The 25,503-nt window shown below is 40.1% G+C and overlaps 1 protein-coding gene across 3 annotated transcripts in view; it reads left to right on the top strand.

Annotated features, from left to right (window-relative positions):
* Positions 1 to 25,503, top strand: part of LOC124142560 — a 138,549-nt gene that overhangs the window by 51,856 nt on the left and 61,190 nt on the right. For all 3 annotated transcript variants that reach the window (XR_007221771.1, XM_048397896.1, XM_046511120.2), the window contains exons 2-16: positions 328 to 501; positions 1,251 to 1,418; positions 1,996 to 2,271; positions 4,116 to 4,349; positions 4,705 to 4,890; positions 8,726 to 8,908; positions 13,053 to 13,280; positions 15,342 to 15,596; positions 15,980 to 16,225; positions 17,521 to 17,799; positions 18,297 to 18,470; positions 18,576 to 18,749; positions 20,821 to 20,994; positions 24,270 to 24,443; positions 24,737 to 24,910. Coding sequence is in view for 2 of the 3 variants with exons in the window: in XM_048397896.1 (XP_048253853.1) it covers positions 328 to 501; positions 1,251 to 1,418; positions 1,996 to 2,271; positions 4,116 to 4,349; positions 4,705 to 4,890; positions 8,726 to 8,908; positions 13,053 to 13,280; positions 15,342 to 15,596; positions 15,980 to 16,225; positions 17,521 to 17,799; positions 18,297 to 18,470; positions 18,576 to 18,749; positions 20,821 to 20,994; positions 24,270 to 24,443; positions 24,737 to 24,910 (3,099 nt within the window). In the remaining variant the exon portion in view is untranslated. The remainder of the gene's footprint in view (positions 1 to 327; positions 502 to 1,250; positions 1,419 to 1,995; positions 2,272 to 4,115; positions 4,350 to 4,704; positions 4,891 to 8,725; positions 8,909 to 13,052; positions 13,281 to 15,341; positions 15,597 to 15,979; positions 16,226 to 17,520; positions 17,800 to 18,296; positions 18,471 to 18,575; positions 18,750 to 20,820; positions 20,995 to 24,269; positions 24,444 to 24,736; positions 24,911 to 25,503) is intronic.

The following is a 25,503-nucleotide window of genomic DNA, read 5'->3' as shown; positions in this document are numbered from 1 at the left end:
CCACGGAGGCGGCCTAACCAAACTGGAATGATATTCTATGAACATTTATTTTATATATTTTCACCATAGCCCCCAAAGACCGTCTTAAATGAATACCATGTATACTTTGTTTCCCCCCTGAATCAATGTGCGTTAAATTGGACAGCACTGGTTTTAGGCGTGGGTAATGGCCTCGGGAACAGAACTTTTGCTTAATTTTCAGAAATCAATAACAGCTTTGTTTTGCTCATGATTTCATTCCAAAATATCTGGGGTTGCATAATGTCTTTCCTGAATATGTTTTAATAAACCCTCAAATAGTATTTCCGTATTTGATACTATTTTCAGACCTGCCATACAACGACTGTGGTGAGCCCCCGCCGAGTGCCAATACTTACAGGACATTCCCTGACAACAATACAGTGGAGTATCGGTGTATAGACACCTACATTCTATCATCAGGCGACCTTGTCCGAAATTGCATCAATGGAACATACACTGGGACCTCTCCAATATGTACACGTACGTTCCTTCGTGATAATTGTTTTTTGTATATCAGTTAATCACCTATGAGCGCCAATTAACTGTTGGCTTCCCTTATTAAGTTACCTCCTTTGATATCGCATCACTTTTGTTGTTCTTATATTTACATATATAATTATTATGTTCTCTGTCCCATATCATTTATTCACCTGCTTAAGGAGTTTGTATATAGTCCGAAACGTCGTGTCCCTCACAAAGAAGAAGTTGACATCCATACATTCTCTTCCTTATATGTGTCAAAATTTTAAGATTTGATCAATTAAGTCCATAATGATTTTGGGAAGTTAATCGCGTGATTGGGATTGGATGAAAAATTAAAATGTACGCCATGTTTTATTTGAAGGGTTTAAAAGAAGAAAAGATGATTTTATTTTCATTCAATATGAATCAGGAAATTGGTATAATGTACAAGTCACATAACTGCTGTAAACACGTGAGATTATGTAACTTTGGGCACTAAGGGGTTTATTACCAAACAGAAAGAGAAAAGAGATAACTCATTGTTAACCAAGTTGTCACGCACACACACACACACACACAAACACACACAAACACACACACACACGCACGCACGCACGCACGCACGCACGCACGCACACACACACGCACATTTTCAAATTGGTACGTAAACCTGTCTGCTTTGCGATAATTAGTAGTTAGATATTTTTGGATTTTGGTCAAAGAGCAAGTCGTTGTTACCTCATCAAGTTACATCCTCGATGTTTCAGTGGACTGTGGTCCTCCCCTGAATACAAGCTACGCCAGTATCAACTCTACAGGAAGTAAAGAAGGGGACACGGTGACGTACACATGCCCCGACGGTTTCCTTGTATCCTCGACAAACACTGAATGCAGTGGTCAAAACGGGTACTGGCTAGCTGGAGACAGATGCTTTGGTAAGCACTGCAAGAACACAGCTTAATACGGGAGAACGTTGACATATTGTGCCAGTTTAAGCAAAATAATATGATTATCCCAGAATCACCGAAGGGAATTTATTCAGTCATGAAACTGTTCATCCAGCAATGCTCATGACATCGTTGTTTCTGTAAGCAGATATAAGTGTTGTGAACGGAGGTGTAATTTAAACATGTGCTCCACCTCTTCTTGGCGATGGACGAGTTGCGTCCAAAGCGTGCCAATGATCATAGGTTCGAATCCTAGATTAGGCCTGAGTGTGTGTGTTGGATTATTTGCACAATAGACGTTTGTGGCTTTCGCCAAAGTGGTAAACGTCTAAGACCTGCATTTATTCGGGCTTTCCTCCCACACCAAGCTGACACGCCGTGCTAGAACTGAAATGCTGATGAACGCGGCGTTAATCAAACTCACTCACTCATTGTGTACTAAACACAAAGATAGAACATTACCGAACGCTATCGCCGTGTTCCCTTTGATAATGATGCTAAAGTTCAACAGTTTTAAAAAATTGTTCTTGATCCAATATTACAAATATTTAACTAATTCATGCAGCCAATGCCAGTCTGGACGTTGCAGTCTTCACTGCGGTACAGACGTCCACCGCGACTTTGGATGACATCCGTAACACTACAGCTACACTTCTCGCACTGTCATCCACCTCTACATTTCATCCTGCTAACGCCGTGGACCCAACAAAGCTGGGAGTGAGTCTTCTCAACGGCGACTGTAGCAGCACTGCACTCGAGCAACGTCCCCATATGAACGTCACTCTTGGCGACCACTATGACGTCTATCAAGTAGCCGTGACACTACCGGATGATGACTTTGGTGAGGGCAGATCACAGAATATGATTGTTTGTTTGTTTGGTGTTAACGCTTCATTTCAGCTATATGAGACAGGTATGTAGATGGATCAGACAATTCAGTGAAATCCTGACCATCGTTCCACGCACTTGTCTAGCAATAACCACCTAGTCTATATTCAATGGCGTAGAAAATGTAAGAGCTGTTGTTTCATTAGCAAAATTACATTGTTGTCACATTCAAGTCTACACCAATCAACAATTTAACACCTGCATGATAATAACCATTTAAAGCCAGAGGAAATGTTCAGATACATGTAAGTGACTATTTGGTATGCTTATTCCCTGCTCGGTGAATGAGCATTATACTTACTTGAATCACCAACAATTTCATATATGTATGTAAATTGTGAAAACACACGTCACTGAAACACGTACGTGCGTCATAAAGACATTCCGAAGTGATATTTACTTGATTTGTCATTTGTGACACCACTACACCTCGTCATGACGTCATCTTTGTGAATGCTGTCCATTCACGTATGTCGCCTAATGGCGTTTGTCGTCTATTCGCGCATCCCATCTATTCACGTATGTCGTCTATTCGCGTATGTCGTAAAATTACGTTTGCCGTCAATTTGCGTATGATGTCAACGCTTGTGTTGTCTATTCGCATATACCGTCTGATGTAGTATGATGTCAACGCGTGTGTTGTCTATTCGCATATACCGTCTGATGTAGTATGATGTCAACGCGTGTGTTGTCTATTCGCATATACCGTCTGATGTGGTATGATGTCAACGCGTGTGTTGTCAATTCGCATATACCGTCTGATGTAGTATGATGTCAACGCGTGTGTTGTCAATTCGCATATACCGTCTGATGTAGTATGATGTCAACGCGTGTGTTGTCTATTCGCATATACCGCCTGATGTAGTATGATGTCAACGCGTGTGTTGTCAATTCGCATATACCGTCTGATGTAGTATGTTGTCAACGCGTATGATGTCTATTCGCGTTTGTCGTCTCATGGCTTTTGCCGTCAATTTGCGTATGTCAACGCGTATGTTGTCAACGCGTATACCCTCAACGCCTATTTTGTCAAACTGCGTTTGGTGCTGATTCGTGTTTAGAGTTATCAATATGTATCTATTCACTAGTCATCGTGAAGACTATGTTGGTGTATATTCGCATGTAGTCTATTAGCTTATGCCGTCTATTTGCGTATGCTGTCATCGCGTATGGCGTCCTTTCGCGTATGCCGTCAACGCCAATATTAGTCTACTCGCGTATGCCGTCAACTCTAATGGTAGTGAGTGAGTGAGTGAGTGAGTTGGGTTTAACGCCGCTTTTAACAGTATTCCAGTTATATCACGGCCTGTCAGCTTAATGTGGGAGGAAAGCCCGAAGTGATGCAGGTCTAAGACGTTTACCACTTCGGTGAAACCCACGAGCACGGGTATGGTGCTGACAAACCTAGAAACATAATTGGGGCGAACCGGGATTCGAACCCACAATCATAGGTTTCTGGCGTGCCCAAGGGACGCAACTCTGCACAGCGAATCGCGGCGCCTTAGACGACTTGACCACCCGTGCCCCCTAGTGGTAGTCTAATTGCGTATGCCGTCAACGCCAAAGTTGTCTGCTCGCGTTTGCTGCTTATCCCTGTTTACTATTGTCTACACTTGTCTATTCCCGAGTCATCGTGCGGACTATGTTGCGATCTCCACAACACTTATTACGGCCTACTGGCATGTTATGTACGAGTTCTCTCTGCGACAACTGAATTCTTGAATTGCACACAAATCTATCTTGAAATTCATCAACGTGTAGCAACAAACACATGACTCCGAGCCTTACGTGTTCCAGCTTTCTCACTACCCAACCTAAACGTGCGACTCACAAACAATCCCAGCCACAGGTTGTACAGCTGTATGCAACACATGACATCTATACCCGCGGGGTCCAGGTTCGTGGCTACCTGTACAGGTAAACGGTACCCAGCGTTCGGCAGACATCTACAACTTGAGGTGGACTTTGGCGACCAACTTGGCATGTTACAAATCTGTCAGATTGAGGTGTATGCCCGACCTATAACATCAGGTATGTAAAGCATGCTTTTGTCCATTTAATAGGCATACATACTTTGATCCTACCCGGAACCTTTTGGAAAGCGTTGATCATGAATTACATAATCAGGTATTTAAACCACTCAAACATTCTTGTTAAAAGTACAGACGTATGCTTTGTGTTTGAATTTATTAAAAACGCGTTACTTATTTGTTGTAGGAGACACGATCGCAATGCCGTTCTCCCCAAAACAATAACACTATAAAAGAATATTAAACAGAACCGTGTGTGTAGGTAGTTACAAATAATGAACATGAAGCTGACAGATGTCCATTTTTAACGTGAAGACAATCAAGGAATCCTCCTCTCTTCATATCTCGCATTTCAGTTGACTGTGGTCAACCACCTGAACGTCCGTTCGCAGTGATGACAAGCCCACCGTCAACAACTCACTACAAGAGCCCTGTAGAGTGGGTAACTTACGACTGCGTAGAGGGTTACACGGTCAAGAGTGGTCGGGAAAAAGGTTACTGTAACGTCAATGGCTACTGGACTGTGTCCATCGTCTGCACAGGTCAGTAAGCTAGAAACATTCGAAATGGATGCCACACGGTCAGATTTGCCATTTGAACCCAAGGTCTCATGTATTTGTCACGGCTCTCCCTATTGGTCATTAATAACGCCGAATATATTTGGCACATTGAGGCAAGATGGGAATCAATATGGATTATACCTCTTAGTCCCGAATACGACGAAGGATAACGTCAGTATAATCTTGGAAATGAATAAGAAGGACCAATACGTTATAGTCAGGCAGTATGGTTATAGTCAGTGAGTGAAAAGGTTTGCACGACATTTTTAGCATTTGTCCTGCTATGGCATTGGGACACCATGAATCATTTTCACAGATTGTACCCTTTTAGAAATCGAAATCAGTCCATGGCGTGTAGAGCAAACTTTCCACTACTAGGCTAACCGCCCATACCGGTACCAATCCGCATTGAGAAAGAGTATTAAATCCTGCAATGATTGATCTTCTGAAATATAATATATATCGAAACGCAAAAGAAATATATGATTGTTTTGCATCTATAACTAGCGTAAGAAATAAGCCAGTCGACGAGGTACGAAACACTTCCTCGTTGCACGAACGGTTTGAGGTGTTCAAACTATTCACATCACTTCCCAATGGAAGTCAGTACCTCTCGTGCCACATGTTTAACTACTGCAGCATGCCTCATGCACATGATGGATGAGGCTGACAGAGACCATAGGCAGTATATCAGAAGAATGGCGGTGTCATAAAACCATAGGACGACTTCGGATGGACTTCTGCAAAATTCCTCTGGTCTTATCTGAATGTTCATAACAGTTTGGGAGGACCCGATCTGTTGATATGTCAATGCAAGTAGCATACAGAAGTATATACCATTAGTATCAGTTATTTCGAAATGCTAGAAGCATCTCCATACGTTGGCAAATGGTTATTTGCGTTAAGTTCATTACTTATCTGTAATTGACTAAAATCGATAGAATTCTACGATTGCAGTCAAAAGCAAGAAAGAACAAGATAACAGTTTATGATCGGATTGTTTGCAAAACATAACATTATTTCGCTTTCTGGCATAATTTGGTTGGTTGTCATACGAAACTATGAAAACTTCAGGCAATCCCTCGACTGACCAAATTATGTGATATGGTCAATTCGTACACACAAGATATAGCTGTTCCTAAACAAGACCGTGATTCTACAAAAAAGCAGTTACTGCAGATAACAATTTCCTTCCATGATATGTCAGTAACACTGTCTGACACTGCGCCTTTATATGAGAAACACTGACCAAACTAAACACTACAAAGCAAACGACCGAAAGAGCAAATCAATAAATACATGCATGTCACCGCTAGGAATTGAACCGAATGACTTGGTTTGTCACGATGTATATTAATCTGTTGATACATTAAAACTGTCCAAGGGCCGATGGCAATACATCGATGCCCAAATAGAATATTAACAGTAAACATTGATGCCAATATGAGACAGTATTTATAGATATAACAATATCACCGACAGGTGAGCATTTACTTTGATCCACTTGCTGTGAAAAGACGTCCATTTAGAACTTATTAATGGCATTTGTAATGTGATGTTTTAACATCTGTCCTGTTTTCTGATACACCTGTTTACTGTTTACACACGCTTGAAGAATACCTGTTATATATCTGTTCTAATGAAATCTTTATGTTTGGAAGCTTACCCCTGTGTGGTTCAAAACTGTAAATTGACGCTTACTGATATAGAATTTAGCACAAGTATGACTCAATGGAGGGACAGACATCAGAGGCATCTGCAGTATATGTCAGGTTTATTGCAATGTTGTCAACGAATAATCGATACTTATCTGAATTCAGCGAGATGCATCTTGAAATGATCTATGAATTGAAACTTCTTCATTTGGAAACCTACATAAATTGGAAAACTACATAAATATAATTAATTAATTGTTAATCTATTTGGCTTTGACATAATGTCGTAAGGGGGTATTTTCAGGACTTTGACTTTCTGACCAACATCCTAATGCAGTATCCGTTGATTCTTAATCCGCCTGAATGTTTTAACGGGGAATGTGTAGAATGGGGCTTTGAGACACATCACTGTGCGCAGGATGAGGTTTGGAGACATGTACATGTGGCAGTGTGTTGAATGGGGATTTTATACACTGTGTGTATGGTAGGGATTGAAGATATGTGACAATGTGTTGGTAGGGGATTGGAGACATGTAGCGTTGAATAGGTTGGGAATGGGAGCAATATGGCTACGTGTAGGGCGGGAATGTGGTACGTGTTACGATGTGCACAGTTGGAATGAAAACGTGTAACCACGTATAGGTTAACGTGGGGTGGGAGAAATGTTACCACGTTTTGCAAGATACAATGTAGGACTCTTAATCTCGTTAAGTGTTGGCCGCTTTTATGATGATTGGGGATGTAGTTGTGTTCACTGCACTACTGTTGTGTATCGGGTATCCTTTAATTACATATTTAAGCCAGTCTGTCACCTGAAACGATGCCGATGAGAATCAGAAAGTAAAATTCAGAGACAGGCCATTATAAAGTGAATTTATTCCCATTTTACGACAGGTCGCATATTACGAAGTACGAAGATTTCAAAAGGCTCCATTCCAACACTGCTCAAAAATTGTTTGATCAAGAATATAACATTCAAGGTCTTATTGAAGCTTTCATAATGTTATCTGGCAGACATGTGGATGACTTCTCCAAATTTTACGCATCAGTGATAAAAATGATGTCCAATGCAATTCTCTGTTTTGACTTGTACCATATGTCCACGTGTTGTTTTAGGTGAACAATTGACTTGGTTTTGCATGTGTTTGTGACGTGTGACACTGGTGGGGCAGGATACGCTCACCTTTTCGCGTGCACCTGGTATCATCTACATGATGATGATTAATGGACGCATGCTCATGATATGGTCTGAATTCTTCAATCGACAGAGATTTCTTATTAATCTAGAAAGGGTTTTGTCGCTTTTATTAGTTATGTTATCGTTAGCACGAATAAGACATAAATTATATCTATTGTCTGTTAGATAATGGCTGGGCCCAGAAGTTTTAGAATTACATAAGGTGGGAAAAAGTAAGATATTTATTGCAAAAAGTGTCGAGAATCTGACACTCCGATCATGGTTCGCAATGATGTCATTGATACTGTGATGTCATTGAACCAATGCCGTAGGACACGCAGAATGATTAAATATGTGCTTCGTATGGACATTTGTAAACTCATTTGACCCAAATGATAATGAATCTATTTATTTCGAATAATGCATTAGGAACATAAAGTGTTTCATATTTGCTGTAATTAAGAATTCAGCGCCCTGAAGTTGCACTTGAAACTTCCCGCTAACGCCGTCGGCTAAAATCTGAAATAATACCAACATGTTTTTAGGACATAAAGTAAAACAAGTTATCAGTAGTGTTTCTCTAGTCAACAATGTGTGAAACAAAAATCAAACTCTTTCTGATACAAAAATAACATACTTAATATGAATTCAAGTGGTATCGATTTCTCTTAGTCGAATGACAAGTTTTTGGTTTCTTAAATTGGTGATTGACGAAAAATAGATAATTGTCACAACAAGTATCCATACGTATTAAAAAATCTTATTCAGCAACGTGTTTAAAACATTGTCAATGAGATTGCAGTACACTCTCCCATTGACGTGTTATCATTTTTTGACTAATTTAAAACTAGTATACAGACAATTAGTTTCTACATTGTGATCAAGATGCATATTATGATAATGCCCAATATGTACCAAATTTGGTTCACGAAAACGACAGTGCTCGAATGGTGGATGAGTATAAAACGAGTTTGTTTCTTCACAGCGGATGAGAATCTGTCACACGGGAAACCTGTTTCTCTGTCTGGCAACGACATCATGGACGTCTCCCCACTGACGGACGGTAACACATCATCGTGCGCCGTAATACTGAATGTGGCCGAGGGAACGTTTGTCATTGATCTGGGCAGTGATGTCGAAGTTGGAGATGTTTCCATTAGATTTTATGGTGAGAAAGTAATTTAACCAAGCAGAACTCAAATAAAGGAATGGTCCACATATTTTTCTTTAATAACGAATTTGTTTTAAAAATATAATCATTATGCATACCAGGAAACCGAACGTCTTTATTTCGACGTTACTAAGGCTTTAAGGTTTTATCTATTTGCATCAGAACTTAAAACTAGTAACAATGACCAATATTGACAATAATTGCACACACATGAATATCAATACTTAGCAACTTAAGATTGTTTTCTATCTAGTTTACACCTTTTCTACTTGGTCATTTCACAATGTACAAATGGCAAGAAATTTCAATAAAAATAATCCCGTATTATTTAAATGGCAATTAATTCGTATCAAAACATATTCGTATCAGAAGAAATCTATTTTGAACCGAAATGTGTTTTGCCCCACAACACTACTCAGCTAGATAAATAAGTCCATGCCCACACAAAGGATGCTTACACGTTCGATATTCCGGACGTTATTCGACCGGTAATGGTCCATTGACATCAGTAATGGTTACATATGATTGTATGTATTTCGTTAATTTATAAGCAAGTGGTCGCTATGGCCAAAAGAACATGATGATGCAACGTTACATTTTAACTCACTCACTCACTCTAAGCAAGTGTAATTGGATTAACTTTAAGTTGTACATGCTCAAGTTCAATACTAATAACGGATTCCAATGTCCATCCAGATATTAAAAGGAGTAAAAACAGCATTAGTTCTCCGTGTGCGAAATACGCTAGAGTCGGAAAGCGCACGTAAAATCTCCAATGTAAGTAAGTAAGCATTAGTTCTTGTCTCTAAATGAAGCTTTTGACCCGTGTTTGGGAAATGCATTTTACCTTAATAGGAAGAAGAGGATCGATTTCAATCAAGCAATTTACTGTCAGTGGTGTTGTGTCTACAATACAGAATACAAGAGATAGAACTTCAATACATGGCATAGAGAATCGTAATACATGAAACATAGAAAAACAATCGAATAACTATTTTAATGGTTCAAATACCCAAGGGGGGAAGCTGGAAAGGTAGGGGACATAACACTTTCATGTCAAAAGAGGACATTAAATCACGTGACCAATATTATGACCTATGACTGCATATGGAAGTAAAATCAATATAAATACGCTTGGCTTGCTACGTATGAAGTTAGAAGTTAGAAATAATAATTTATTTACATGGGAACAAAGCTGTTACGACTCTTCCCTGTCAAACACCCCTTAGCATAGCCTTACATTCTGAATGATATGCTTGAACATTGCATATGCCTGTGGTATCGTGTTATGTAAATCCAGCACTATCCATTAACGCCAAGAGCAACAAAATGCAAAATAATATTTATTTTTGACATTAAGATTTGAAAAGCATTTATCTAAAAAAGTGAATAGAAAACTGACGGCCAAAAGAAACGTTACCAACGATATTTCTAGGATAAAATATGACCAACACAATTTGAAGCAGCAATAACAATTGTATTGTAGAAATTCATCATTCAGAACAGTAAAATGCGAATTTACTAATTCAACAACAAAGTCCTTGACCTCCAACAGGGACATTTCTTGACAAGGGGTCATTCGTCCAGTATTCGATCAACAACATTGGTTACAACTTTAAGGTGACGACGGCCCAGACCGTTCAATACGGGATATGACCTCCATGAGCGGCAATGCATCTTCGAATATATTGTATATTGTACTGAAACTGTGCATATTCGGAAAAAAAACTGTCCATTAACGCAGGCATGTGACGCTGAACACATAAAATATACTAAGTATGGTAACATCTATTCATAATACATACAACTGCGGGTAAACAAATATCTTAAACTTACAGGTTATTGTGTATGATCTTTCATATATACATACAAGGTAATAATGAACACTTCATTCTACAAACCCTCAAGGGAGTAGTACCCATAAACAGTGCAAATATGTCTCTACCCCCTTACATTGGATTGTTAAATTTAACCACCTATAAAAACATAGATTATCTAGAATATATATCAAATAATTTTTTATATCAAATAACAGTTTCTGACCTTTATTAGAAAAAGAATACGAATACAACCAAGCTGTTTACTGTCAGTGGTGTTGTGTACTGACCAGTGGAGGTGCTTGACATTTATACTAATTCCTCTCGTATGTTTTGACTTTTAGTGACTCCCGAGTGAATTGTGCATTATCTTGATCTAAATTTTGACCGGCGATGCGTCACTAGGCAATGATGCTGTATTATTACGTAATTATAACTTGTACGGCTTGTACTTGAACGCAAACATATTGAAGTCAATTGTTATAAATAATTATAGTCAATCAAAATTACTTTACAGACTGCTTATTTAATGATTAACACACAACACTGCAGACATAAGTACTAAATCGTTCAGAGCAATTATGCAACACAAACCCTGCCCATTCTATCATCAGCCAATCAGGAAACAGTAGTTTCAAAGTGGGCCTGGACAAAATTGTTTTCGATTTATGGAAACACAAACGCAAGAAACCTTGCTTGGTTATTCAATCAAATGCCACGGAATCGCTTGTAATTTATATAAAATCAAATGGATTTGAAAAAGTACGAAGTTAATATGTTTTTTCGTACATGTCTAAAGACTGTTCATAATCACTCTGTGAGGTGTTTACAATAGAGTTTCATAGCTGTTAATTCATAAAGGTACCACATTTGAGATAGGCTGGCAGTATTTCTCCAATATCATATTGTCAAAATAATCGGATGTATAAAGTATATTCATGTATAAAGCCGTTCTTGTTATATAATGCTAACATAAAACGATCTAGTTTCTGTAAGGACAGATCCACTGGAATGAAAGACGTACTTTTTCTACATAGTCTACCAAATATCAAGAGTTTACATTTGACTACATATTTTTGCGTCGACACGATCTAAGTGGCCCTAAAACTGATCTGGATGGTGAATGTGTAACACCTGCGCTCTTACAGCGTACCTAACTACAGTGAATTAACATATTGTTTCCTGTGTAGATATACGGCGGACATGAGGACACAGCGTTTGACAATTAAAGTTAGTCGAACTCTGCGAATGGTTGGATTGAATTCATTAACATTTAATCAGGTTGCATAAGTGAGTGAGTGAGTTGGGTTTAACGCCGCTTTTAAGAGTATTCCAGTTATATCACGGCGTGTCAGCTTAATGTGGGAGGAAAGCCTGAAATGATTCTGGTCTCAGACGTTTACCACTTCGGTGAAACCCACGAGCACGGGTATGGTGCTGACAAACCTAGAAACATAATCGGGGCGAACCGGGATTCGAACCCACAATCATAGGGTTCTGGCGTGCCCAAGGGACGCAACTCTGCACAGCGAATCGCGGCGCCTTAGATGACTGGGCCACCCGTGCCCCCTCAGGTTGCACAAAAGTTGATATTCAGTTCTCAATGCTTAATCGATGGCCTTGTTTTTTTAGGACATTGTTGCTCATTTGCTTCTGTTTCTCACTATTCCATAATGCAAGATCACGTGATCCCTGTTTAGAATAGATCCTCCAAAGCCTTTTCTGGTCGTAATAAAAGACCAAATGGATCAGGTTGTCAGGCTGTGCGACATGTAGAAATGCGTGTCACTGTGCCATGACGGCGTGGATTGTTGGTCACAATATCAATTATAAGATGCTTTGTACATGGCACGTTTATTTCAGGTGTCACATAGCAGGAATATTGCTGAGCGAGGCTTTAAACAACAAACAAACAAACACATCATGAGAGTCCACCGTGTCTTTTAAAGTCTGCGTTTCAATAATACTGACTAGGGTTGTATCGTAAGCCAACAGTTATGTAGAAATAATCACTATAATCTCTATTCATAAACATAAGCTCCAAGTTCCATTTAGAGATCATTTATATGTGAACAAAGCTGTTACGACTCTTCCCTGTCAAACACCTCTTAGCATAGCCTTACATTCTGAATGATATGCTTGAACATTGCATATGCCTGTGGTATCGTGTTATGTATCCAGCACTATCCGTTAACGCCAAGAGCAACAAAATGCAAAATAATATTTATTTTAGACATTAAGATTTGAAAAACATTTATCTAAAAAATGAAGAGCCTTAACGGCGAACACCGAAGAGTATTTAGTTTGAAACTATTTTTTTCCAGATGTGAAGAAACTCGATTCTCCTGTTATCAACGTGACAGTGTGGCGTGATGGCTACCCTGCGTCATCCTGTACACTGTATACCTTCATCTACTACCGTGGGGAGACCGCCAACGTCGTGTGCGACTACTTCCCCGTAGGCAGATACGTCAGCGTTCACATCTACTACGAGGTGCTCGTCCTACTAGAAGTCTGTGAGATAATGGTTCATGGGAGGCGGTACACCGATGGTGAATACGTTAATATTATCTACTTAGCATTCTTAACACTACATGTATATATATGACAGACGTAAGGAAGAGAATCTTTGAACGTAAACTTATTTATTCTGAGGAACAGGACGTTTCGGAGTATATATTTACTCCTTCATCAGGAACCGTACAAGGTACTGAGGCAAAATGTTCTGAAGAGTACTCTTGGTAACAGTAGTCATCTCAGTTATCGGTACACAGGAAAAATCCAAGGTGAAGGTCAGCTACCATCAATAACGCGGATGTCCCACGTTGGAATAGATAGCGGAATGACATCTCCTGCCCATGGAAGAGACGAGTATGCGAATCACATCCTGGGGAATGGTAGCCCACTCGGCCTGCAACGCAAAGGTCAACTGCTGCAACGTCTGGGGTTGTGGTTGACGTCGGCGTAGCCGTCTATCAATTCATCCCACAGATGCTCTATCGGAGTCAAATCCGGGGATCTGGAAGGCCACGGGAGAACATCAACGTTGTTGTTGTGTGGACATGCATGCAGGCTCTTGTGATCCGTTCTGTATGCGGTCGAGCGTTGTCCTGCTGGAATACACCATTGCCATTGGCTGCAATTGGGAGGACGTGTGGTTGTTGTTGTTTGTTGTTTAACGCCGCACTCATCAGTATTCCAGCTGAATGACGGCGGTCTGTAAAAAATCAAGTCTGGACCAGACAATCCAGTGATTGACATCATGGGCATCGATCCACGCAATTGGAATACGATGACATGCATCACGTTATTCGCCTCTTACGACAAGCATAGTCGCCTTTAAGGGCAAGCATTGGTTGCTGAGGACCTATTCTGCCCCGGATCATCACGAGTCGGACGTGTGGTAGGAGAATTTCGTTGATGTATCGTTGCCCTTGATATGGACCAAACCTGTCATGATGAGAGATAGCCGCTCACATCATAACGCTACCCCCACCAAACCTGTCCACTTCCTGTACGCAGTTTTCGGCGTAACGTTCTCCCAGACGTCTGTAGACCGGTGCTTTACCATCCCCTCGACGGAGGAGAAATCTTGATTCGTCGCTGAAAAAGACATCTCTCCGTCGCAGTTGAGGCCATACCCTGTGTTGATGACACCAATTCAGTCGTTGCTCGTAGACCTGCTGCTCTTAAACGGTTTCGTATACGTACGGTCTGGTCGGAGATTCTGGGCAGTCCGGGTATTTGGGATGGAGTTGAGGTGGCTGTGATCGTCCTTTCACGTAGGTGGCGCAGTCGGATGTAGCGATCTTGTAGGGCGGGTTAATCTTGGTCGTCCCAACCTTGGCCGATCACGTGTTTCCCGACTAATGGTTTGCATGTGCTTGTTGTGATCATTTTGTTCCGGGAAATTCGTCACTGACACTATAACACATTAAAACTGATCATTTTGCACTTCTTGGCTCGCTAATTTTGCTTTTATGGCCAAAAAAATCCGTATTGCGTTTCTTTTTTTGAAGAGTATATTTGTCAAGGTGACATCTTATAACTATACAGAAGCACACGATGCACAATAACCTTTATCATTCCTATGCAATTCTTATGTCTGATACATGTACAACAGTCCGGCAAAGCTTCACAGATTTCCCTTCATCGTACACATTGTACAAGCGTACTTTTCCCGTGCGTTTGTATTTGTACACTACCCACATAAAATAAGGAACTAATGATTTGAATTGAGCTATTGTTGAGGTGTTCGTTTACAATACCGTGGCGTTGCGTCTGGACGCAACATCGGATCACCATGAAATTTCACATCATGCATGAACAGCTCGTGCTGCACGTGCACATAGAAGCCAAAGTGTGTGTGGGAACTCTCACTGAAGCAATCAATCTAAACACACGCTTAAGACACACACCCCCCCCCCCCCCCCCACCCCCACCCCCCCCCACCCCCACCCCCCCACCCCCCCTACAGTACTACAGTATCTCAATTAACAGACAAAATGGCGAATTGTTGGCACGATAGGATTTGGTACGTTTAGTAGGTTGTATGTATATAATTAACATGAATGCATGTCTCTCATTGTCAAATCATCTCTCCTATTGCCCAGCCTTGGAGTGTTATCGCTATCGAAAACAAACCGACTATAAGGGACATTTGAACACGACAGTAGCAGGAATCCCTTGTCAAAGATGGGATTCCCAGAGCCCCCATGCGCACTCCCACACGGACATATCAAAGTTCCCGGATGATAACCTTGAGGACGCCGCCAACTACTGCAGGAACCCTGACGGAAAATACGGGCTCTGGTGCTACACCAACGACCCGGATGTTGAATGGCAGTATTGCCCTGTCAGAAACTGTGGTAGGTAGAATCCTAATAATAGAACTACACTGTGGGAGACCGTATCCAGGAACAACCCGTGTCGTCATTTGTAAAGGCACATTCTAATTCAGGCCCTTCACTGTTACCGTCAGCTCTTCCTCGGTCTGTTCCTAAGATTAACCCAGCTCCTGTTGTTTCCTGATATCCCCATGGGTACATTAAAGCATCACATATTATGTTCTGCCATACAGAAGTGTACAAATTGTCCAAGTTTAAAGAAATATAAATCATTATACGTCGTTTGTAAAGTCACACTTAACTATAACCGATTAAAGGATAAGGTGCGTTCTTGTTGAAGATGTGTTTATTTGTATACCGAGATATTATTTTGACACTTTATATTCACATGGTCGTATTTTCAGATTATATGTGCTTGCGAGACGATAAAGGGTCAACATACAAAGGGTTGATACTAAAAACAGCCACTGGAGCCAGCTGTGTTAGATGGAGTGGGGCAACAATCCCCTTCAACAAGACGAGTCATTTCTCGAACTGGTGGCAATCTCTGATATACTGTCGCAATCCAATACTCTCACAGAGTCGTCCTTGGTGCTACACGTCCAATGACGCTAGCCAGTATGGTCTTTGTGACATACCAACATCGTGCCGTAAGTCAGACTGACATGCATATTGCATATACGTGGACAATAACATAGGTTACCGGGATATAGGTGCTTTGCTTTTTGACGATGGCAATCCGTTGCTGTTTTTTTAACATTTGATCATGAGCAAGTTTTTGACCAAAGCTGATATATATGTGGTGAGAAAAGCCCTTTTTTAATAACGGACTTGATCACAGTTTGAATTTCTCATGAAACTGGCAAAATTCAATTTGTCATTCGCTCTATTTAGACATTATTGTGTAATGGAATACGCCAGAGGTAAAATAGCTTGTCAATGTAACTTATGAACTTAAGGAAAAAACAATTATTGTATGAATATAACCATTTGTACATACATGTGTATCTGATAAGCTACACACCGGAAGCATCATTACAAAATTGTTCGTTACTTAAAACAACGACATTGTCAGTGGGCCAAGAAGGACCAGTATCTCATCCCGTCGTTGTTTTTTTACACACAAAAAAGTTAAGGATCACGCGATTATTTCATGTTACTAGTCATGGCATGACAGATTAACTTTTGTAATTTGAAAGAATATGTCATGGCATGACAGATTAACTATGGTAATATGAAAGAATCGGGTGGTCCTACACTTTTTTTCAGCAGTATATGAAAGTTTGATATTTAGCCCATATCATGGTGATGGTTCTGAAACTTTAGGGGCGTATGGGTAGCCTAGTGGTTCGCTCGTCACGCCGAATACCCTCGTTCGATTCTCCACATGGGTACGATGTGTGAAGCCTATTTCTGCTGTCCCCTGCCGTGATTATGCTGGAATATTGCTTAGGACGGCGTAAAACCATACTCGCTCACTCTGAAACTTTAAGTCTGTCCATTGTGAGAGCAACAGAAACGGGTCTGCCTGATATGCTGATATAATTCGACCGTTGCTCCAGACCTTCTTGGGAAAGATGCTAAATGTACACGACGTCATTGTATTACACGAGGTTTGACCTACCCTTTGAATACTGACTTTCAGGCATTATACTACAATAGAAATAGATATTAAGATGCGAAGGCACAACATGTGAACATTCACTCATTCGATGCTTTCGGCTGTTCGGATACCATTGAAAACAACTCATATAGTATAGATGTCAGTTCTGATAAAGCATAGAGGAAATCCACGTTGCTTACAACTAAACATATACAATCCAAAGGTGCATTAATGATTAAACTTAATAATATCTACTTATCCTAAAACATGGCCCCAAAATATGATATTTGATCAAAACACTTCACAAAATCTTTGAAGGCACAAATACTTTACCATTCACAGCTACGACTTCAGAGATGACACGAGGTCACTGGGTTTTGGATGCGGACCAAACATTGAATGACCTCCTACCGTCCACCGAATGTCTGGTTTGGAACCGACTTTACACACCAGACGGAAACTTTAGCGGTACCTGGAATGACGCCTTTACACCTTTTACCTACCGAAACACATTCACGGCAGCAACTATATGTCGTGCAGGGAGGGTGTTCAATACAACCATGCAGTGCTTCAATATCACCGAATCTGGAACGGTCTGGAAGGCTGGCGTTCTAGAATGTGGTAAGTTCTGTGACGAAGGAGTCTAATGCTCACTAAGTGAACATGCCCATCCAATTACACACAGGATTCACAAAGGTTCCTACTTTGCAAAACGAATGTGTGTATGTCTGCATCTGAAAGTTTAAGGTTTCAAATTAAAGTTAAGAAAAGACTTTGAGCATGGCGACATGACTATTTTCATATTCTAGTTAATTTCAGATACTTTCTCTCTGCATTATGGAAAGCAATCTGCTCAGTTGTTATGGAAGCATTTGACTTCTTTCAGGTGTAACGTCATATCAGTCTGTTTTGGTAGATTGCAGCTACAGTTTTTTGTTAATCTGTATACGAGCAATGATGTTTGTTTCATTCTTGTAAATGCCATACTAACAACTATCAAGGACTTATAGTTTATATATGGATAATATAAATATTACCTTTTGCAGTTCAAAATTATAATTCAGCGTGAGTAATGCAATTAAGCAACTATTGGTCCTAACTCTATCTTTGGCCCACAGTGCACTGCGGATCTCCCTACAGTGTGGATAACGCTACCTTCTCCATCTCCTCCAGTCTGCTAAACGGAACAGCCAAATACACATGCCAAAAAGGATATGGGCATGCTTCCGGTTCAAATAACGTCAAGTGTCTCAAAACTGGCCAATGGGAGATCCCTGACATGATCTGTGAAGGTATATATATGATTCATATTTACATCATTACACACTGTGGCTTAAATTAACGATGTACGATTAATTTGTCCTCATTGTCCCCCCCTGTTATTGTTCTCTTTCCAGTCGACTGTGGCACTCCTCCTTCCATGGACCACGCAGACGTCGACGTCAACTCGACGCTGGTTGGAAATACCGCTAATTACACTTGTCACGACGGCTATGCACACTTCTCAGCGTCTAACCAGGTCACGTGTCTTGACTCAGGCAAATGGGATGTTGATGATATGACATGTGAAGGTACAATACAATAGTGAGTGTGTGTGTGTGTGTGTGTGTGTGTGTGTGTGTGTGTGTGTGTGTGTGTGTTTGTGTGTTTGTGTGTTTGTGTGTGGGGTGTGTGGGGGGTGTGGGGGTGTACGTGGGTGTGTGTGTTGAAGGCGAGTTCGTTACGGCGTTCGTGTATGTGAATTTTCCAAAACATTCTAATCGATTCTAGGCTATCAGCGACGTTTCAAAATTATCATTATTGATTTGATACCCGACATCACTAATATGCTATTTTTCTACATTAATTTTTCGGGTAAATATCCGATATTTAGATTTCTAAACAAACAGTATACTCTCTGGTAAATAACGCCGTGAATTGTGATTTGGCGAGCTTTACGATGTACCTAATTTTCAGAAGTCACTTTCAGTAAATTTGCTTTGCCTAAAATGACAGTAAATGATAAACAGAGGGGAAAAACAAAACTGTGATGTGTATTAGTATGCGTGATGTGTTTTGAATTTTATTCGACTTCGAAGTGAGTGTTAAAGAGGAGGGACATTACACTCTAAAAAACGATAACGTTGACACAACAGATAATGTAACTGATAATAATAACAAACAAACTCGCAGACAAGTTTGTTTATTATTATTATTATTATTATTATTATTATTATTATTATTATTATTATTATTTATTACACGGTCCAGTGGTTCAATACAGACGTAGGTGAACATTCGACTGAAGCACGAGCAACTTATGAATGACTTATACATCACCATGGATTAGCCAATCACGGGCCTGGAATTCGATCTCACACATACGTTTGATACCAGTTATCTCAAATGCTAATTTCATTACTATCCATAGCTAACACGCAGGGACTTTCACCTTCCCTCGTAATTGCGACTTAAAGATTGTTCTGTGTTTGCAAAATCTTAAAACATATATATAAAAGTAACAAAACAGATTTCATGTCAATAAAATTCTTTATCATACGTTTGCATATGATAATATACAAAAGGCTTGAACGAAAAATATTCTTGAAATCTACGAGACCACTGTTGCAAGCGAAAAAATCCACGCTGGTTAAATAACAAGAATGGCCGTTTTTCTGAAACGAAATGTCTCGATTGACGGGTTAAATGAGTAAATTGCAGTTTATAACGAAACATTTTCAAAAAAATAACAAACGGCAAGAAGCTATTTTAACTCCATAAATGACCATCTATAATTATTGGCGAGTAAGTTACTCTTGTATGACAATAGTTCCTTCAAAGTGTTATGTTCAATGCAGTGAAATATCAAGTGTTGTGTTCACTGCAATGAAAAAAATCACTTTTTCGCAACTTCTTTCGCACTGAAGTATATTATACAACTGTATTTCATAACTGAACGATTTAGTTATTATTTTAATTATCTAACAACAAACGTATCTGGTATTTCAAATCTTGGTTAAATAAGGTCCACCGTGAAATCGTTTTACACGCAAAGTTAAGTATGTTTTGTTTGTTTATCATGAGCATACCATCTGAACGGAAGCAGAAAATGGAATAAGTTTATAAATATTGATACATAAGTATATTTATTTAATCAGATGATTACTTATGACAGGTCTGGGAAGGATGAACACTTCTCGGTTGTTGATTGATACGAAACCGCGGATGAAAAGAAGCGTCTCCAAACATCTTAAATCTATTTGGGGTGCATTTGTTTCCTGTTCCTCACGGCACCACAAACATGTTTGTAGTGTGCGCCAAAGGTATATTTGAACCTGTAACGTTTCTCTACATTAAGAAAAGTGAACAGCTAAAATTATTTTGATTCACTAACACAAGACCCAGGCTTTGATTACTACACGCGGAGAATCACCTTTCCAAAACAAGGCCCCCAACCCCTAAAACCATCCCGAAACCAAAACAACAACACTCTCCCACGAAAAAATGAACAAAAATAAACCAAGACTATTAAAAAGCAAAACAAGACAACATCAACAAAAATGAGGTACTAAAAAAACGCAAAGACAAAACTACAAATACCCCCAAATGCACAAACATAAACATAAAGCAAAGCTGTTTTCATAGCTAAGTCTGATGTTTCAGTTAACTGTGGAGACCCACCTTCAATAAACAGGACCGAGGTCTCGGCTACCGACGGGTTCGTCAACGAGACTGTTGAGTACACGTGTAAACCAGGGTATGCGAACGTGTCAGGATCAGCCTTCATCACCTGCCTCGATACGGGGACATGGGAAGAAGCGGGGATACATTGTGAAGGTACACATGAAAATGGTCCGATAAACATGACGTCATAATTCGATAATTGGATTAATTTTTGTTTAAATGTGTCATCATCTTAAGAAACAAAAACACGTCTTTGCATTATGGGTATGAAAAAGGAAATGTAAGATGTTATAGATGACAATGTAATTAGGGCTCCAAGCCGAAAGGCTGTAGAGCCCTATTGTAATCGTTCGATTTATTATTATTATTATTATTATTATTATTATTTATTATTATTATTTATTATTCCGCCGATTTTTGTACCTGCCCTAGCAAAATAACCACTACCTCGATTTTGTTCAAATTTTGTGTGTGTTTGTAGACCGTTGGGTACTAGTGCCCGCCAGAAAGCCAAGGCCGTAGGCCCAAAGGCCAAGGGCAGATAACTGAAAAACAAGTATTTTTTGACGATATATTTTGCCCTGTTGCTCTACAACCGTTTGCCCGTTTACTTTCAAACCTTGCATGTATCTACTGCTTCAGGTGCTTGATAATTTTTGTTCTTTGACTTTGGTCATTGGTCACGTGGTTTGGCAGCCATATTGAATTCAAGGTTTTGACAGGGTTTTTTGGGCACTTGTCTTCAAATACTATCTTCTCTGAATCCCCTGCATGAAATGATTTCAAACTTTCTGAGAATTGTCTCCATATAGAACACAACAAATTAGCATAGCCGTTTTTTTATATCTTTTGTAGTTGCGGTCATATTGGATTTTGATTTTGATAAATTTTTTTCACCCAAGTACAAATACTGATGGAAGCGCCTCATAAATCTACTATAAACCCCCATTCACTGGCTTTGCAGATACCCTAGCGTTCTCCACAGCCTTGTTCAATATTATGTGTACTACCCTTGACGACCAGAGTTAGAATTGGCCTTTTTCAAACGATGCTTGTCTCAAGAGGCAACTATGCTTGTCACAGGAGGCGACTGATCGGATTGGGTGATCAGACTCGCTGACTTGATTCTTCATTTCTCAATTGCCAATTGCTACGGTACCTTATTTTTGACAGCGTTGTTAAAAGCAAACCATTTGCAAACCATTTGCGGATTAGAATATTGAGGTCGGCATTTAGTCCACTCTGGGAAACTGTGGCACACGCCAATTTGGTAGCGGCAATGTCCTGCAAACGTGGACTATCTTTTGATGGAGTTGGTACAAGCAAACCATGTGCGGATTCGAACATGGTCGAAGTCAAACATTGGTTAAGAATCCACTGGGACACATGTCATTATGTCTCACAAGCGGTTTATTACATTTAACGGCGTTGGTACAAGCAAACCATTTCGGGATTCGAACATGGTCGAAGTCAAACATGGGTTAAGAATACACTGGGACACATGTCATGATGTCTCACAAGCGGTTTATTACATTTAACGGCGTTGGTACAACCAAACCATTTCGGGATTCGAACATGGTCGAAGTCAAACGTGGGTTAAGAACACACTGGGACACGTGTGGTGATGTCTCACCAGCGGTTCATTACATTTGATTGCGTTGGTACAAGCAAACCATATGCGGATTCGAACATGGTCGAAGTCAAACATGGGTTAAGAACACACTAGGACACGTGTGGTGATGTCTCGCAAGCGGTTCCTTACATATGATGGCGTTGGTACAAGCAAACTATTTGAGGATTCGAACATGGTCGAAGTTGGAAATTGGTTAAAACATCCTGGGACACCCAGGCACATGTCAATTTAGTAGTGGTGATGTCTCACAAGAGGTTCCTTACATTTGACAGCGTTGGTACAGGTAAACCCTTTGAGGATTCGAATATGAACGAGGTCGGAAACAAGTTTAGCATTTTATCTCAGCAATGCGACAGGAACCTTGGGCCCGAACGAACGCAGAACGCTAATCCGTTTGACTGGAGCCCAACTGACAAAGAAGTTACAGCCTGTTAAAGAGTCCCCAAGCCGAAAGGCTGAAGAGTCCCAGTGTTATCGTTTGATTTAATATTATTATTATTCCGCTGATTTTTGTACCAGAGCTAGAAAAATAACCACTGGCTCGATTTTGTTCACATTTTGTGTGTGTATGTGGACTGTCGGGTACTAGTGCCCGCCAAAAACCCAAGGCCGTAGACCTAAAAGCCAAGGGCAGATAACTAAAAATGAAGACGTTTTTAAAGATGTATTTCGCCCTATTGCTCCGCAACCGCTTATCCGATTACTTTGAAAACTTGCATGTATCTGCTGCTTGAGCTGCTTGACATATTTTGTTCTTTGACTTTGGTCATTGGTCACATGGTTTGGCAGCCATATTGGATTCAAGGTTTTCACAGTGTCTTTTGGGTACCTGTCTTCAAACGCAAACAACTCTGAGTCCACTGCATGAAATGCTTCCAAATTTTCTGAGAATTGTCTCCACACACAACACAGCAGACTCTCATAGCTGTTTTGGGATATCTGTTTTAGTTGCGGTTGTATTGGATTTTGATTTTGATAAAAAAAATTACCGAAATTTTACTTTAACGATCATATCTTGTTAGCGTGTTGACAGAAACTATTGCAAGTTTACATGAATTAGTGTATCATATGCATCTTATTTTCTGTTCTTGGGTGCATGGAAAAAGTAACAACACTTGGTGGTAAAATTTGATTAGAATTTGGGACACCCCTGGAACATGCCAATGTCCTGCAAACGGTGACTATCTTTTGACAGAGTTGGTACAAACAAACCCTTTGAGGATTTGAACATGTTTGATGTCGGAAATGGGTTTAAAACAGACTTAGCACACGCCAATTTCGTAGCGGCAATACCCTGCAAGTTGTGCCTACTTGTGACGGATTTGGTACAAGGAAACCCTTTAAGGATTCAAACATGGACGTTTGTGCACAGTGTAACTTGGAGCCCGCCATTGCTGCTTGCAGCTTTAATTTAAGTTATAATTATATTATCTGGATTTTGGAACCATTTGCTCTACTTGTAATGGGACATTGACAAAATGATGTTCTACATCCACTGACTGAAACATGGGCAGGACTATTTGGATAGTTTTATGAAGACGACACACAAGGGTGGCCTTCTTGACTTATGCGCTGGTATAAATGAAAGACTGTTCAAACCGGCGTTAAGTAAACTCACTTACTCGTGTGGAATAGCAAGAATATAGAGACATTGTATCACATTGTAAATGACATCGGTACGCATCTACTATTTCATGGCCCATTGGGCATAGACATTTGTTTTCCTTATGTTTGAGTTTAGAAAAGGTATGAACGGATTATCATTAAGACCATCATGTGCCTGCGTTGCTTGTAGTCGACTGTAGCAGTCCACCAGTTGTTGCCAACGCTGTTGCCATCACTGACAATACAACACTGAACAGCACCGCGGTGTACAGGTGTAGCCCTGGCTTTACACGTGTCAGTGGATCTACCAACATCACATGTCTGGCTACAGGTGTCTGGGAGACTCCCTTCACAGAGTGTGTAGGTGAGTACCATGTATATGGAGGGTGTTGAGAACCAATGAGCGTGTAGGTGAGTGTCGTCATACGTGTTGGTGAGCGTCAAAGAGCACGTAGGTAAGCGTCATAGAGAGCGCAGATGAGTGTCATGGAGTGTGTAGGTCAATGTCATGGAGCGTGTATTGTGAGTGCAATGGACAGTGTAGGTGGGCATCATAGAGATTGTAGGACAGCGAATGTAGGCGACTGTAAATGCATACTACTGCATATGAATGAATGAATATCATATCTGAATGTAAACTTTATATTATTCTCACAGTTGACTGTGGACTCCCTCCGCAAGTAACCAACACAAATAGGACTTACACCAGCACGCTGATCAATAGCACCACGGAGTACACATGCGTTGACGGCACTGCGCATGCCTCAGGCTCAACACAGGTCATGTGTCAGTCAGACGGAAGTTGGACAACGCCAGATATTTCGTGTCTTGGTGAGACGAACCAAAGCTTCACATTTTGAAACTGATGTAAATTAAACATTTCCAATTACATTATACTCATTAGAGGATCTTGTAAATAATGATCGTTAAACTAACAAACTTGTATATAACCCCTGTTCCGTGGACATCTCCCGACAGCTATGTACGCCATACTAACCAATCCAAATGAGCATTATACATGAAACTAAACATAAATCTACATTTTCCAAAATTATGTTCATAATGAATATAAAATTGAAGGGCCATTATAATATATCTGATGGTATTTAACACAACCAAATATGTTTATTAACTGATTCACTCGGGCTATGTACATATTGCATGAAAAATGAGATTGGATTTTAGACAGATAGACTGAAATGAATCAGACTCCGTAATTCATGGAGTTAAATTAAGGTAAATAATCGGGATCTAGAATTGTTTCTCCACTTGTTTTGGCACATTGATGTTCTACAAGCACTGGCTGTGTAGGACTATTTGGAAATTGGCTTAAGTAATATGAAGAGAGGACACGTCCGGTTTAGTCGTCTTTGGCGGAGTAATTCGCATTTAGAGTTTCCTCCCTTACATATTGCATGAAAAAT

This window comes from Haliotis rufescens, unplaced genomic scaffold, assembly GCF_023055435.1.
Source record: "Haliotis rufescens isolate VD_foot unplaced genomic scaffold, xgHalRufe1.0.p SCAF_17, whole genome shotgun sequence".
Taxonomy (NCBI): domain Eukaryota; kingdom Metazoa; phylum Mollusca; class Gastropoda; order Lepetellida; family Haliotidae; genus Haliotis; species Haliotis rufescens.
Note: the sequence above shows the minus strand (reverse complement) of the source record. Positions and strands in the feature narration are given on the sequence as shown.